The sequence below is a fragment of the Oncorhynchus mykiss genome, chromosome 16 (assembly GCF_057628025.1).
Source record: "Oncorhynchus mykiss isolate SJ-2025 chromosome 16, ASM5762802v1, whole genome shotgun sequence".
Lineage (NCBI taxonomy): Eukaryota > Metazoa > Chordata > Actinopteri > Salmoniformes > Salmonidae > Oncorhynchus > Oncorhynchus mykiss.
In genome coordinates this window covers 8,905,001-8,921,061 of record NC_143037.1, presented here as the reverse complement: position 1 = coordinate 8,921,061, position 16,061 = coordinate 8,905,001, and the positions used below count along the sequence as shown (strand labels likewise).

The window sequence follows — 16,061 nt, the reverse complement described above, 5'->3', positions numbered from 1 at the left end:
AGTGTGTGGAGTAGTCCGAAATATCATTTTAATATGAAACCAGTGTCTTTATTCTATGGAGAATACATAACGTTGTACTTCTGATCCAAACATACGAAATGTGTGCTGCTCTGTGCAAACAAAAATAACAACATTACAGGCTTTTCCCGTGTGTGGTCATAAACTGTTACAAAACATTCCTAAAATAAAATTTCTAAACAGAGAATTTGAGAACAGAAAACCACAATGTTGTGAACAACATACAGACATCCAAGTGAAAATTATATTAGGGAGAAATGACTGTACAAATGTCGTTCGAAGGTCGAGGGGGAAAAAACATATATTTTATTGCAGTCATGTCTTCTCGGCCAGACAGCATTCACGATCTACTCAGACAGCCATGGCCATATCGACACTCACTGTCTGATACTCTGCATTCCAATTGAATTGCACGTTTAGTCTTATAAACGAATTGATTATACAGAGTAATCTAATTGATACAACAACAATCCTGGTCATTCACGAGCAATATGATCATGATACCATGGAAAAACAATCATTGCACTCTAACTAGGATGTCCTTCAAGTCACAGAATTGTTAGAACATGTTGAGAACATGTTTCAGAAGAGCATTTTGTTGAAACAACAATGTTTATATATTTTCTGCAATATTTTCAACCCAAGTATTTCGCGATAATATTTCGGTCGCTCTGATTGGATACAGAGGACAGAAAATAACCAATGGGATGTTTGATTTTGTTAACCAATGAGTGAGCCAGTTTGATGGACTTTTTAACCAATGGTCTTACGAGTTTCTCCTTCTCAACCAACCGGTTTTAGAAATCGGTTAGTTGACGTCATGAGAAAGTATAAAAATTGATTCATCGCCGTTTTCCATTAATCGCGTTGTGTGTCTCAAAGAAGAGGAGTTAGGGTCTGCTGGTTTACCTGTTAAAGTTTTGGAATAATCCAACAGTTACCATACGGTGAGTAACTTTTGCCTTTTTTTCTTCTTTGATAGCGGTTTTTTTCCATTCACAAAGAGTTAAAATAGTAATCGGTTGACCTCTCAAATGAGTTGTCTGTACCGGTTAAATATATCTAGAACAATAGCAATCCCTACCGTGATATGGCTGCCTGCTAACGGTAGCTAACTAAATACCTCTACGGATATGTATAGCCTAGTTGTACTATGCCACCTTTTTCGCCGTGTTTTAATTAGCAGCTTTCACTCTACCTTGACTTTCCGGCTTTGACTCAAAACAGCGTGGGGTTTCGATGTTTGTTTCTCGCTAACGTTAGCCGTAGTGCTAACGCTAGGTCAGTCGTCGGTCAGAAGTTGTAGCAAATATCAATTTTCCTTCAAATTTAAATTGTTTTGTTTATTTCCTTCTGATTTGGGCTTTTCTCCTCCACGGTGCTTAAGGACAAGTGGACAAACTGTCGTTAGCACAATATTCACGATAAGTTTTATTCTTTCGATGTATGCTGTTTTCGTGCCCCGCTCAAACGAACAAAGACTGCAGTACAATGTCTGCTATGTTGGCAACTGGGCCGAGGCAGCAGGCTGCAAGGCGGTGCTCATAATCCAGCGCGACTGGAACCGACCAAGCGCCTCCCAGCGGTGCCTTTACGTTCGCGGTGGGGGAGGGGAATATTGAAACGGTAACGATTGTTATAAAGGACGCTAAATTGTTTCAGGTATTGCAATGATAGACAATCAAAATATATGTGGGGGTAACAGTTGGCTTCAACGTCTAAGCTTTTCTGTTTTGTAGAAAATGTTGCTTCAATTTTTTTAGCAGCCTTGTCCCATCGACAGCGATCGACAATGTAATGTCTCACTTTGAAGGCATTTCAAATCACTTTCGGACTGACTTGTGTATTGTTTTTTCTCCTAGTGAGAAATGGCTCGTACCAAGCAGACCGCCCGTAAGTCCACCGGAGGAAAGGCGCCAAGGAAGCAGCTCGCCACAAAGGCGGCCAGGAAAAGTGCGCCATCCACCGGAGGAGTGAAGAAGCCCCATCGTTACAGGTACTTAGAGCAGTTCAACCTGTTTTCCCAACATGTTTGTTTACATAGATGTAACCTGAAAGAAGTGTCACTAACAGGTCTAGTTATAGCATGAATACTTAACGTTTTACTGTTTTGTTTCCCAGGCCAGGAACAGTGGCTCTGAGGGAGATCCGTCGTTATCAGAAGTCTACTGAGCTGCTGATCCGCAAGCTGCCTTTCCAGCGTCTGGTGAGAGAAATCGCGCAGGACTTCAAGACGGACCTGCGTTTCCAGAGTGCTGCCATTGGTGCCCTTCAGGTAAAATCCCCAGACTGCTGGTACCACACTATAGTCTGAAGGCTAATGGATGGAGTGAACAGGAACTCTTTATTTTATAAATCCCTTGACTTGTCCCCACTTTGCTCTTCTCTCCACCAGGAGGCGAGCGAAGCGTACCTGGTGGGTCTGTTTGAGGATACCAACCTGTGCGCCATCCACGCCAAGCGTGTCACCATTATGCCCAAAGACATCCAGCTGGCCCGCAGGATAAGGGGAGAGAGGGCCTAAATGGTACTTGACCTCCTGCTCTAGACACACAATTCTATTTATCTCACTTAACCATTTTGTGAATTTTAAAAACATTGTTATTTCTTGGTTTTTCTTTTTGTAATGTATTTTAGAATGAGGTAACGATCAGATATGGTTAGTGTGCAGATAGGACGATCGGCTTGCCTTCAATTGCAAATGAGGCTTGTTTTTATCTTAGAGGATAGAACGATTTACATGACTGTCACCCTGACTTCAGTCAGGTGGCTTCACATGTTAACTGGCTCATTTAGGGTGACAGTAATACATACTCTAGATGACAGAGCGTTTGTGGTTGGGGGGGGGGTTATGAGGTGAAAGAACGAGTCAGCTCTTTACGTCAGCTTCTGGGGTGGTGTGTCAGGGTCTCATCTATTTCCACCCTTTGTCTCAGCAGTCTGCCAGCATGTCTTGCACAACAGTTCACTCCTAGCACTCCATAATGGTGTCGGGTGGATTGTCTATGCAGTTACTCCTCCTGACACTGTCAGGGATGGCCAGGAGGATGACCAAGACTGTGTATATTCTGGACTGTTTTTTACAATGTTATTTTTCCAACATGCAACAAACCTTGGCAGCTACATTTAATATTTATGAGTGTCACATTGTCTTTCTATTAAATGTGTTTACAAGTAAATGCTTGTTTGGTGGTTTTCATCATCTACTAGGTGCTTTTACAGGAAAGTTTTTTTTTTTTTTAAGGTACCACATCTTAATTCTATTAGCTATACTTGGAAGACAAATTGCTGTTCTGTGGGGTAACTTCCTGTAATGTGAATTTCTCAACATTTTAAAGTTCATGCATCCAGTTTGTCATGCACCACTGAGCTTAAAAAGTAGAAGGGGAAAACCAGGATTAAGTGTGCTTAAAATTGAAAGCCCTTCCCATCCTGAAATTACATTTTCTTGGCCTCAATGCACTAGGAACTAAAAATACCAGAGCTATTAAATGGTCAGTGTACAATGCCGTTTGACTCCATGCTAGCTCTGAGCACCACATGGCAGGATCCTGTCATGTTTCTGTGGCATCTCAAACAGCCACTCTGCACTCTCTAACTGCTCTCCGCCAATGGGAATAGACTTTTGCCGGCTCAGTATCCGTCATTGCTGCCCATCATGACGATGGTAACTTGCCTAAATAATTACAGCGCGAGCACTAAGTAGCTTTGAAAGGCTGGCAGTGGCTCAAAGCCCAGAAACTCTAGACTCATTAAAATTCACATACTGCCTGACCAGACCCAAAGATGATGCAATCTGAATTGCGCTACACACTGCCCTTTCCCACCTGGATGAAAGGACCCTAATGAATGCTGTTAACAGACTACAGCTCAGTGTTCACCATTGTGCGCACAAAGCTCATCGTTAAGGACACTGGTCCTAAACACCTCCCTCTGCAACTGGACTTCCTGATGGGAAGCCCCCAGGTAACGGCAGGCAACAATCTGTCACCTAATCTTCAACACGGGACGCCTTAAAATATGTTTATGTTACGTCTACCACTGAGTCCAGGTTGGATACAAATGCTACCACTGACCTGAGCACCATCCCTAGCTAATGGGGTATAGCATCAAACACAACCAATACACCTGGAAGACACAGACTAAAAATGAGGAAGGGAAGTCATACACAGTTCTGAGATTGGGCTCATTTAAATGTTACCGGGAGAAGCCAGCTCTCATCCAGAACTGCAGTTCTCAAGTGAAAAGGCAGACATTTTTTAAATCTCTAGAGGTATAGGTTTTTGCTGATGTGAGGAGTGACATTTTGTTTTGAGAACTAATGTTTTTTTCTCTCACATGCCTACATTTTCCTATGCCAAAAGTCTAAACAGACTGTAGGTACTCATGCTTTCCGACTGCGTTAATCAGAGGGAAGAAAGGACCTCCATATCCAGTCTGAAGTCCCTTTCTGAAAGGACCATGAGTAGGGACTTGAGAGGAAGGATATTTGACTCCGTTATCATGATTGTTGTTGGACACTCTATGAGCTGAATGTGGTAAATGATTTTCTCACACTAACACCAATTGCCAACACCAACCATTTCGTGAAAACAAGAGTCAGGGAGAAAAGCCTCATCCACAAATTCCCAGGAAGCGAATAAGCTGGATTGTATGGCTGGAAAATAGAAACAGGTAAAACAAGTAAATTATATACTATAATATATATACAATATCCAAGATTTTATGTGGTCAAATTACCTAACATAAAATACATCAAAATTGTAATGTAACAGTGTATTAGAGCCAATATGAGTGACAGAGAACAGGCCTCCAGTACTATGTGTGTGTAACAGGTGTTTGATGAGGGCTAGCCTGAGGAGATATTGTCTTGGTCCCTGAAGATGTCAACAGCTTCCTGCAGGCTTAGGGCTGTTCAATGGCCAGCCACAACACAGGTGTGTTTTCTGCATTTTACCAACATGATACTGGTCACAAACACGCATGGATGCACACACACACCTCTTTCTCTCCCTTCCTCACACACACCAGGGAGGGACACAAGACAGAGGGGTTAGTAGTGTTATTTTCTACAATCTCTAAATGTGCTGTTGGTGGTTTAACTGCCGCAGGTGTGCTGAAGGAGTTGCATGAAACATTGCCAGTAGTCCCTGTGTACCAGACCAGTAGTCCCTGTGTATCGGACCAGTAGTCCCTGTGTACCGGACCAGTAGTCCCTGTGTATCGGACCTGTAGTCCCTGTGTATCGGACCTGTAGTCCCTGTGTACCGGACCAGTAGTCCCTGTGTACCAGACCAGTAGTCCCTGTGTATCAGACCAGTAGTCCCTGTGTACTAGACCAAGGACTGACTCAGAGGGAGACACACAAACTAGTTAGAATGTCTGCAGGCTAGGGCCTCCTGAGTGGCGCAGCGGTCTAAGGCACTGCATCGCAGTGCTTACGGCGTCACTACAGCCCCGGGTGCGATCCCAGGCTTTGTCACAGCCGGCCGTGACCGGGAGAACCATGAGGCGGCGTACAATTGGCCCAGCGTCGTCCGGGTTAGGGGAGGGTTTGGCCGACCAGGATTTCCTTGTCCCATCGCGCTCTAGTGACTCCTTGTGGCGGGCTGGGCGTCTGCAAGCTGACGTTGGATGGTGTTTCCTCCGACACATTGGTGCGTCTGGATTCCGAGTTAAGCGAGCAGTGTGTCAAAAAGCAGTGTGGCTTGGCAGGGTCGTGTTTCGTATGGTTCTCGACCTCTCCCGAGTCCGTAGGGGATTTGCAACGATGGGACATGCGTCCTGTGAAAAACGTCCCTGCCAAGCCACACTGCTCGATTGACCCCGAAAGCCAGCCGCAACAATATGTCGGACGATACACCGTCCAACTGATGACCTGAAGTCAGCTTGCAGGCGCTTTCTAAGAATCAGTTAGTTCACAGCAGGAGGAGAGGTGATTGTTGACGTCTGTTACGTTCGGTCCCCTTCTCTGTCTGAAGGTTCAGGATGCATAGTGGATGAGCACATATGCACACACAATACAATATAAGGGTGCGCACACATTACACATGCCACATTGGGTAGATATGTGCACAATGTTTGAATCATATTAGGCAGATATATGGATACAATAAAATACTTATTATGTGCCCAATACATGGACAAAATATGGCATCTCGTGGTACTTGACGAAGGAACCTTTCCCACACGTTTGGGTCCCCAAACGAACATAACCTTCACCCACTTGGCAACCTGAAAACATCCCCTCCCTTTGTTTATTTGTATTTTTGCACTAGATTGCGTCAGGTGATTGAGTGATAGATTAGAATCAAATAGAGGTGAAAAGAGACACACAGGAGGCTTAGAGGTTGCAAAAGTCAAAGCTGAAAGTGATGCTTCAAAATCTGTTATACAGTGGATCCTTCTGATATAACGTTTCACTGACAATAGCCGTCATTTCAAAGACACTGTGGCTGTATTTTTTTTCTTAGTCAACCTTGTGTTCTGTTTCGTTGTGTTCTTGAACGTAGCCCTGTTTCTTTATGTTCCTGAACGTAGCCCTTTCATTAGTAGTCTTTCATTTTTGTTCATTGATTTCACCTGTGTTAGTTACTCACCTGGTCTCATCAGCTCCTTATTTAGTTCAGTTCATTCTGTTTGTGCCTTTGTGAGGTATTGTTCATTTTGACTCTACTAAGCCTTTTCCTAGCTCGTTTGTGAGAACCAGTTATAGCCGTCGGTCCTAGTTTTGTTTCCTGCCTTCTGCGAAATTAACACCTTCCGCGCTCTGCGAGTGAATCTTCACCTTTTTCTCCCTGAGTATTCATTAGAGTGGCAGAATAATGTATTGTGTGTGTGTGTGTATATATATGAGTATAATTTATGCAATTACTGCGTCCAAAATACTAAAGTCGACTGCAGTTACTGCACTTTAACTGCAGTTTCAAAACCGCACTCTTTTTTTTTTTTGTGTGAAAGTTGTTGAATCCTTAATGACATGTTGGCATTAAGCAACACATCCGCGTAACCTGAACCGTCCAAGACAAGTAGTGTATCTCAAACGATTATGGCTAATAAAGCCTGAGTAAATCTATTTTGTAGATACTATCAGCTCTCGCTCAGCCTATTCCCAACTGTGCGTCCCCAAACGATCATAACATAATCTTCACCCACTGTTCATTCACCGGATGTCCAAAAGGGTCCCGAGAGGCAGATCTTTCGGATGAATAATTATTTCCCAGCTAGGAACACAGAGAGCCGTCCGTCATGTAACAGTGCATCATAGCCCCCACACACTTCCGCATGTCTAAAACGACTGACGCACGCTTTCCTTAGGGCTGTTAAAGAGCGGTAAAACTAGATAACCATGTCCAACTAGGCTACACATTTTAGGGAGGTTAGACTTGAGATGTTAGTGCTGCAATTCATACATTTCCACTCCGAAACATAGTAGCTAGCCTACTCTGTTTCAGAATAGCCTGGTTCACGTTGCACACAACTGCTACATCGTTTGTGTAATTTAATCGTGGTCTCAAATTATATGACGCGCTATAAATGAGATGCAATACTCTGGCGACCTCTTTTTGGATAAAAAGTGCATGATTTTTAACGCGTGAGATGTCCAACTATTTCCTCAGGCTATTCGTCAACTTGTCGGAAACGTCCGAACTTTGATTCGGACAACGGGGTGCTCAGTGACTCAATCCAGTTGCAGCAGATGGAACCTGGTCGCATGTATGTATAAGGGATAGTGAGGTGTAGAGTAAACTAGCTAGTCACACCTAAGGAGAACAAAAACGTGGTTTTCTGATCAAAATAGTGGACTAGCTATTATCTTCCCCGTGGATTCCTTAGGTAAGTCTTTCTGCTGCATTCAATGTGGCTATTGATCTCAAAGGTTTTCCTATTTCCTATGCATTCTGTATACTGCGCACTCAACGTGAAATTGTGTTTACTTGTGTTTATTCAGTGCGCTCAGGAGGAGCGGTTGTCTTCTGCTGACTGTCCGATATGTTTGAGTAGCAACAGTGGAGATGCACCAACTTATGTAATTAATTTATTCATGTTTGGGCTCAATAAACCACCCGAAAGCGAAATCGTGTTAACTTGTGTCTCCGGGTGCTCAGGGGGAGGGGTTGATTTCTGCTCTGCCGTTTTACATTAGTGGAGATGCACCATTTTATGTGAAGAATGTATTCGTGTTTTAGCGCAATAAACCACCCGAAAACAGTTGTCTTGAAATGTGAAAATGTGTCATTGTATAGGCTACATAATTACAGCCTATTGCGAATCAATGTGATGTTATGCATGGGAAATAACTGTCTAACTCATTAGAGAAATTGAGTAGTGGCTACTCAAACTCGGACAGTCAGTAGAACTCAAATCATAAGTGGTACTAACTCAGATTTCAATAAGATTTATAATTTAATGTCGAGTACTGTTAACAAATATTAGGCTACTGAGTAAATATAACTTATTTGTGTTCTGCTCATCTAAAGGTGAGTTTTTGCAAGTTATGATTAATATTTTAAAGTCGATCTAACGTGGATTAAATAAGTGGTTCTTACTTGATTCTAATTATGTTTTACGTATTTGTTTAAAATAATAAGGTAGTAGTCAGACATTTCTTCTTGATTTATTTGTGTTGTACTGATATAGAATTATGACGTTTCTTGCAGAGCCACGTACCACTTAAATATTAATAACTTGTTTTTTTGCAAGTTATTAATATTTAATATTGACACGTGGCTCTGTTTTTAGAGGATTGTGGGTAATTCAACATTTTTAGACTTTATGGTACTTTTATGATACTTTTACATAATGTTGTATGTTTGAATAAAGATAAGTATATTTCTAAAATAGTATTAAGCAGTTTGTTGTGCTATGAGGTGTAATGGATCAGGATGAATGGATATAAAAACCAGCGGATAAATGACGTACAACAAGGAGACAAGCCATTCCCACCATCAAGGGCATGCGTTCTGCTCCTAATGACAGAAGCATTGTGGGTGCATTGTGGGAAAATGTTGTGAATGGGGAAAGAGTCTCTGTCTCATTAACATATTTTAAGGCATTCCTTGTAAGAAGTTAAATTTGTTGCGCCTGTGACTACGAATGCATACACTTCATTGAAACAAGTTTTTCAACCACTCCACAAATTTCTTAACAAACTATAGATTTAGAAAGTCGGTTAGGACATCTACTTTGTTCATGACACAAGTAATTTTTCAAAACAATTGTTGACAGACAGAATATTTCACTTATAATTTACTGTATCACAATTCCAGTGGGTCAGAAGTTTACATACACTAAGTTGACTGTGCCTTTAAACAGCTTGGAAAATTCCAGAAAATGATGTCATGGCTTTAGAAGCTTCTGATAGGCTATTTGACATAATTTGAGTCAATTGGAGGTGTACCTGTGGATGTATTTCAAGGCCTACCTTCAAACTCAGTGCCTCTATGATTGACATCATGGGAAAATCAAAAGAAATCAGCCAAGACCTCAGAAAGAAAATTGTAGACCTCCACAAGTCTGGTTCATCCCTGGGAGCAATTTCCAAACTCCTGAAGGTACCACGTTAATCTGTACAAACAATAGTATGCAAATATAAACACCATGGGACCACGCAGCCATCATACCGCTCAGGAAGGAGATGCGTTCTGTCTCCTTGAGATGAACGTACTTTGGTGCAAAAAGTGCAAATCAATCCCCGAACAACAGCAAAGGACCTTGTGAAGATGCTGGAGGAAACAGGTACAAAAGTATCTATATCCACAGTAAAACGAGTCCTATATCGACAACCTGAAAGGCCACTCAGCACGGAAGAAGCCACTGCTCCAAAACCGCCATAAAAAAGCCGTCCTAAAAAAGCCAGACTACGGTTTGCAACTGTACAATGGGTACAAAGATTGGACTTTTTGAAGAAATGTCCTCTGGTCTGATGAAACAAAAAATATAACTGTTTGGCCATAATGACCATCTTTATGTTTGGAGGAAAAAGGGGAAGGCTTGCAAGCCGAAGAACACCATCCCAACCGTGGGTGGCAGCATCATGTTGTGGGGGTGCTTTGCTGCAGGAGAGACTGGTGCACAAAGTAGATGGCATCATGAGGCGGGAAAAGTATGTGGATATATTGAAGCAACATCTCAAGACATCAGTCAGGAAGTTAAAGCTTGGTCGCAAATGGGTCTTCCAAATGGACAATGACCCCAAGCATACTTCTAAAGTTGTGGCAAAATGGCTTAAGGGCAAAAAAAGTAAAGTTATTGGAGCGGCCATCTCAAAGTCCTGACCTCAATCCCATAGAAAATTTGTGGGCAGAACTGAACAAGCATGTGCGAGCAAGGAGGCCTACAAACCTGACTCAGTTACACCAGCTCTGTCAGGAGGAATGGGCCAAAATTCCCGCAAATAATTGTGGGAAGCTTGTGGAAGGCTACCTGAAGCGATTGACCCAAGTTAAACAATTTAATGGAAACGCTACCAAATACTAATTGAGTGCATGTAAACTTCTGACCCATTAGAAATGTGATGAAAGAAATGAAAGCTGAAATAAATCATTCTCTCTACTATTATTCTGACATTTCACATTCTTAAAATAAAGTGGTGATCCTAACTGACCTTAGACAGGGAATTTTAACTAGGATTAAATGTCAGGAATTGTGAAAAACTGAGTTTAAATGTATTTGGCTAAGGTGTATGTAAACTTCCGACTTCAACTGTAGGTATGCCTCTTGTCCAGATGGGACAGGGTAGTGTTCAGTGTGGTGGCGATTGCATCGTCTGTGGATCTGTTGGGGCGGTAAGCAAATTGGAGTGGGTCTAGGGTGGCAGGTAAGGTGGAGGTGATATGATCTTTGACTAGTCTCTCGAAGCACTTCATGATGACAGAGGTGAGTGCTACGGGCAATAGTCATTTAGTTCAATTACCTTTGCTTTCTTAGGTACAGGGACAATGGTGGCCATCTTGAAGCATGTGGGGAGAACAGACTGGGATACGGAGAGATGGAATATATATGTAAACACACCAGTCAGCTGGTCTGTGCATGCTCTGAGGACGCGGCTAGGGATACCATCTGGGACGGCAGCCCTGCGAGGGTTAACAGCTTAAATGTCTTACTCACGTCGGTCACGGAGAATCAAATCAAATTTATTTATATAGACCTTCTTAAATCAGCTGATATATCAAAGTGCTGTACAAAAAGCCAGCCTAAAACTCAAAACAGCAAACAATGCAGGTGTAGAAGCACAGTGGCTATAAAAAACTCCCTAGAAAGGCCAAAACCTAGGAAGAAACCTAGAGAGGAACCAGGCTATGAGTGTTGGCCAGTCCTCTTCTGGCTGTGCCGGGTGGAGATTATAACAGAACATGGCCAAGATGTTCAAATGTTCAGAAATGACCGTAATCACAGGGAACAAGTCAGGGTTCCATAGCCGCAGGCAGAACAGTTGAAACTGGTGCAGCAGCACAGCCAGGTGGACTGGGGACAACAAGGAGTCATCATCCCAGGTAGCCCTGAGGCATGGTCCTAGGGCTCAGGTCATCTGAGAGAGAGAAAGAGAGAATTAGAGAGAGCAAACTTAAATTCACACAGGACACCGGATAAGACTGGAAGACCACGTCAATGACTCAACCTACTCAAGTGACGCACCCCTCCTAGGGACAACATGGAAGAGCACCAGTAAGCCAGTGACTCAGCCCCTGTAATAGGGTTAGAGGCAGAGTGGAGAGAGGGGAAACGGCCAGGCAGAGACAGCAAGGACAGTTCGTTGCTCCAGGTGCCTTTCCGTTCACCTTCACACTCCTGGGCCACACTACACTCAATCATATGACCTACTGAAGAGATGAGTCTTCAATAAAGACTTAAAGGTTGCAACCGAGTCGGTGTCTCTCACTTGGGTAGGCAGACCATTCCATAAAAATTGAGCTCTATAGGAGAAATCCCTTCCTCGAGCTGTTTGCGTCGAAATTCTAGGGACAATTAGGAGGCCTGCGTCTTTTGACCGTAGCGTACTTGTAGGTATGTACAGCAGGACCAAATCGGAAAGATAGGTAGGAGCAAGCCCATGTAATGCTTTGTAGGTTAGCAGTAAAACCTTGAAATCAGCCCTTGCTTTAACACGAAGCCAGTGTAGGGAAGCTAGCACTGGAGTAATATGATCACATTTTTTGGTTCTAGTCAGGATTCTAGCAGCCGTATTTAGCACTAACTGAAGTTTATTTAGTGCTTTATCTGGGTAGCCGGAAAGTAGAACATTGCAGTAGTCTTACCTAGAAGTAACAAAAGCATGGATGAATTTTTCTGCATCATTTTTGGACAGAAAATGTCTGGTTTTTGCAATGTTACGTAAATGGAAAAAAGCTGTCCTTGAAACAGTCTTGATATGTTCGTCAAAAGAGAGATGAAGGGTCCAGAGTAACGCCGAGGTCCTTCACAGTTTTATTTGAGACGACTGTACCACCATCAAGATTAATTGTCAAATTCAACAGAAGATTTCTTTGTTTCTTGGGTACTAGAACAAGCATCTCTGTTTTGTCACAGTTTAAAAGTAGAACGTTTGCAGCCATCCACTTCCTTATGTCTGAAACACAGGCTTCCAGCGAGGGCAATTTTGGGGCTTCACCATGTTTCATTGAAATGTACAGCTGTGTGTCATCCGCATAGCAGTGAAAGTTAACATTATGTTTTCGAATGACATCCCCAAGAGGTAAAATATATTGTGAAAACAATAGTGGTCCTAAAACAGAACCTTGAGGAACACAGAAATGTACAGTTGATTTGTAAGAGGACAAACCATTCACAGAGACAAACTGATATCTTTCCGACAGATAAGATCTAAACCAGGCCAGAACTTGTAGACCGATTTGGGTTTCCAATCTCTCCAAAAGATTGTGGTGATCGATGGAGCACGAGGACAGATGCAGGACAGATGCAGAGCCTCGGTCTGATGCCATTAAAATGTAATTTACCACCTTCACAAGTGCAGTCTCAGTGCTATGATGGGGTCTAAAACCCGACTGAAGTATTTTGTATACATTGTTTGTCTTCAGGAAGGCAGTGAGTTGCTGCACAACAGCATTTCTAAAATATTTGAGAGGAATGGGAGATTCGATATAGGCCAATATAGTTTTTTATATTTTCTGGGTCAAGGTTTGGCTTTTTCAAGAGAGGCTTTATTAATGTCACGTTTAGTGAGTTTGCTACACATCCGGTGGATAGAGAGTGACGTTTATTATGTTCAACATAGGAGGGCCAGGCACAGGAAGCAGCTCTTTCAGTAGTTTAGTTGGAATAGGGTCCAGTATGCAACACCTCCGCCTTTGCGGTATGCGCGGGGGATATGGTCACTAGTGTCACCAGGAGGTGAGGCCTCATTTCACAGTAAATTCATCAGCCTTAAGCCATGTTTCAGTCAGGCCAATCACATCAAGATTATGATCTGTGATTAGTTCATTGACTATAACTGCCTTGGAAGTGAGGGATCTAACATTAAGTATCCCTATTTTGAGATGTGAGGTATCACAATCTCTTTCAATAATGGCAGGAATGGAGGAGGTCTTTATTCTAGTGAGATTGTTAAGGCGAACACCGCCATGTTTAGTTTTGCCCAACCTAGGTCGAGGCACAGACACAGTCTCACCCTATTTCATTGTGGAGCTAGGGGAGTTAGAGCCCTGTCTATGTTGGTAGATAAGATGAGAGCAGCCCTCCAGCTAGGATGGTGTCCGTCACTCCTCAACAGGCCAGGCTTGGTCCTGTTTGTGGGTGAGTCCCAGAAAGAGGGCCAATTATCTACAAATTCTATCTTTTGGGAGGGGCAGAAAACAGTTTTCAACCAGCGATTGAGTTGTGAGACTCTGCTGTAGAGCTCATCACCCCCCCCTAACTGGGAGGGGGCCAGAGACAATTACTCGATGCCGACACATCGTTCTAGCTGTTTACACGCTGAAGCTATGTTGCGCTTGGTGACCTCTGACTGTTTCATCCTAACATCGTTGGTGCCGACGTGGATAACAATATCTCTATACTCTCTACACTCGCCAGTTTTTGCTTTAGCCAGCACCATCTTAAGATTAGCCTTAATGTCGGTAGCCCTGCCCCCTGGTAAACAGTGTATGATCGCTGGATGATTCGTTTTAAGTCTAATATTGCGGGTAATGGAGTCGCCAATGACTAGGGTTTTCAATTTGTCAGAGCTAATGGCGGGATGCTTCGGCGTCTCAGACCCCGTAACGGAAGAAGTAGAGACCAGAGAAGGCTCGGCCTCTGACTCTGACTCGCTGCTTAATGGGGAAAACCGGTTTAAAGTTTCTGTCGGCTGGATGAGCGACACCGGTTGAGCATTCCTACAGCATTTCCCTCCAGAATCCATGAGAAGGTTGTCCGGCTGCGGGGACCGTGCGAGAGGGTTTATACTACTAGCTGTACTTACTGATGGCACAGACGCTGTTTCATCCTTTCCTACACTGAAATTACCCTTGCCTAATGATTGCGTCTGCAGCTGGGCTTGTACACAGCTATCCTCGCCGTAAGTTGATCGTTCTCCTGTATATTATGAGTACAGCGACTGCAATTAGAAGGCATCATGTTAATGTTACTACTTAGCTTCGTCTGTTGGAGGTCCTGACGAACCACGTCTAGATAAAAAAGCGTCCGGAGTGAAAAAGTTGAATGAAAAAAAAAAAGTTGAATGAGGGAAAAACAAGAAATATAAACGGTAATTAAAAAGTAAAAAACGTAAAGTTGTCAGGTAGCAAAGTAAGGTTGGCAACAAAACGCACAGCAACACGTAAACAAGTCTACAAGTTGTCACCGGAAATGAAAAGATTGCCAAATTGACAAAAAGCATTGAAGTTTCCATTGAAGGAGAGCCCACAGTCCATGATAGCGGGCCATGTCGGTGGCACTGTATTATCCTCAAAGCGAGCGAAGAATGTGTTCAGCCTGTCCGGGAAGCAAGACGTCTGTGACGTGGCTGGTTTTCCTTTTATAATCAGTGATTGTCTGTAGACCCTGCCACATTCGTCTTGTGTCTGAGCCGTTGAACTGGGACTCCACTTTGTCCCTATACTGACGTTTAGCCTGCTTGATTGCTTTGCGGAGGGAATAACTACACCGTTTGTATTCTTCCATATTCCCAGTCTTTTTGCCCTGGTTAAATGTGGTGGTTCGCGCTTTCAGTTTTGCGCGAATGCTCCCATCTATCCACGGTTTCTGACTGGTTTAATAGTCACAGTGTTTACTGTGTGTCGATATTATTTTCTGAAGCTACTCTGAACATATCCCAGTCTGCGTGATCAAAACAATCTTGAAGCGTGGATTCCGATTTATCAGACCAGCGTTGAATAGTCCTTACCACGGATGCTTCCTGTTTGAGTTTCTGCCTATAGGAGGGGAGGAGCAAGATGGAATCATGGTCCGATTTGCTGAATGGAGGGCGGGGGAGGGCCTTATATGTATTCTGGAAGGTAGTATAACAATGGTCAAGAGTTTTAGCAGTGCGAGTACCTCAATCAATATGTTGATAGAATTTCGTGAGCCTTTTCCTCAAATTTGCTTCGTTAAAATCCCCAGCTACAATAAATGCAGCCTCAGGATATGTGGTTTCCAGTTTACATAAAGTCCAGTGAAGTTCTTTGAGGGATGTCATGGTATCGACTTGAGGAGGGATATAGACCGCTGTGGCTATTATTGACGAAAATGATCTCGGGAGATAGTACGGTCGGCATTTGATTGTGAGATATTGTAGCTCGGGTGAACAGAAGGACTTGAGTTCCTGAATGTTATCACAGTTACTCCATAAGTCATTAATCATACAACATCTACCTCCACCCTTCTGCTTCCCAGAGAGATGTTTGTTCCTGTCGGCATACTGAGAACCCAACTGGCTTTACAGAGTCAGACAGTATATCTCGAGAGAGCCATGTTTCCGTGAAGCAGAGAATGTTACAATCCCTGGTGTCTCACTGAAAAGCAACTCTCGCCTTGAGCTCATCAACTTTATTATCCAGAGATTGGACATGAGCGAGTAAAATACTCGGGAGCAGTGGGTGGTG

The 16,061-nt window shown here is 43.1% G+C and overlaps 2 protein-coding genes across 2 annotated transcripts in view; both read left to right on the top strand.

Moving 5' to 3' along the window:
• The first annotated feature begins 897 nt into the window (after positions 1 to 897).
• On the top strand, positions 898 to 3,197 carry LOC110491318 (histone H3.3A). The gene is made up of 4 exons (XM_021564682.3): positions 898 to 965; positions 1,881 to 2,014; positions 2,140 to 2,293; positions 2,414 to 3,197. The coding sequence occupies exons 2-4, from the start codon at positions 1,887 to 1,889 to the stop codon at positions 2,540 to 2,542; spliced, it is 411 nt and encodes a 136-aa protein (XP_021420357.1). The 5' UTR covers positions 898 to 965; positions 1,881 to 1,886; the 3' UTR covers positions 2,543 to 3,197.
• Positions 3,198 to 6,571: 3,374 nt separating this feature from the next.
• LOC110491317 (butyrophilin subfamily 1 member A1) overlaps positions 6,572 to 16,061 on the top strand; it is a 24,001-nt gene continuing 14,511 nt past the window's right edge. Inside the window, exon 1 of the mRNA XM_036946099.2 lies at positions 6,572 to 7,854. The gene's annotated coding sequence lies outside the window, so the exon portion shown is untranslated. The remainder of the gene's footprint in view (positions 7,855 to 16,061) is intronic.

Coding starts and splice junctions, on each gene's coding strand:
- LOC110491318 (XM_021564682.3), top strand. CDS start 1,887: ATGGCTCGTACCAAGCAGACCGCCCGTAAGTCCACCGGAGGAAAGGCG. Junction 2,015..2,139: donor AAGAAGCCCCATCGTTACAG/GTACTTAGAGCA, acceptor TTTGTTTCCCAG/GCCAGGAACAGTGGCTCTGA. Junction 2,294..2,413: donor CTGCCATTGGTGCCCTTCAG/GTAAAATCCCCA, acceptor TCTCTCCACCAG/GAGGCGAGCGAAGCGTACCT.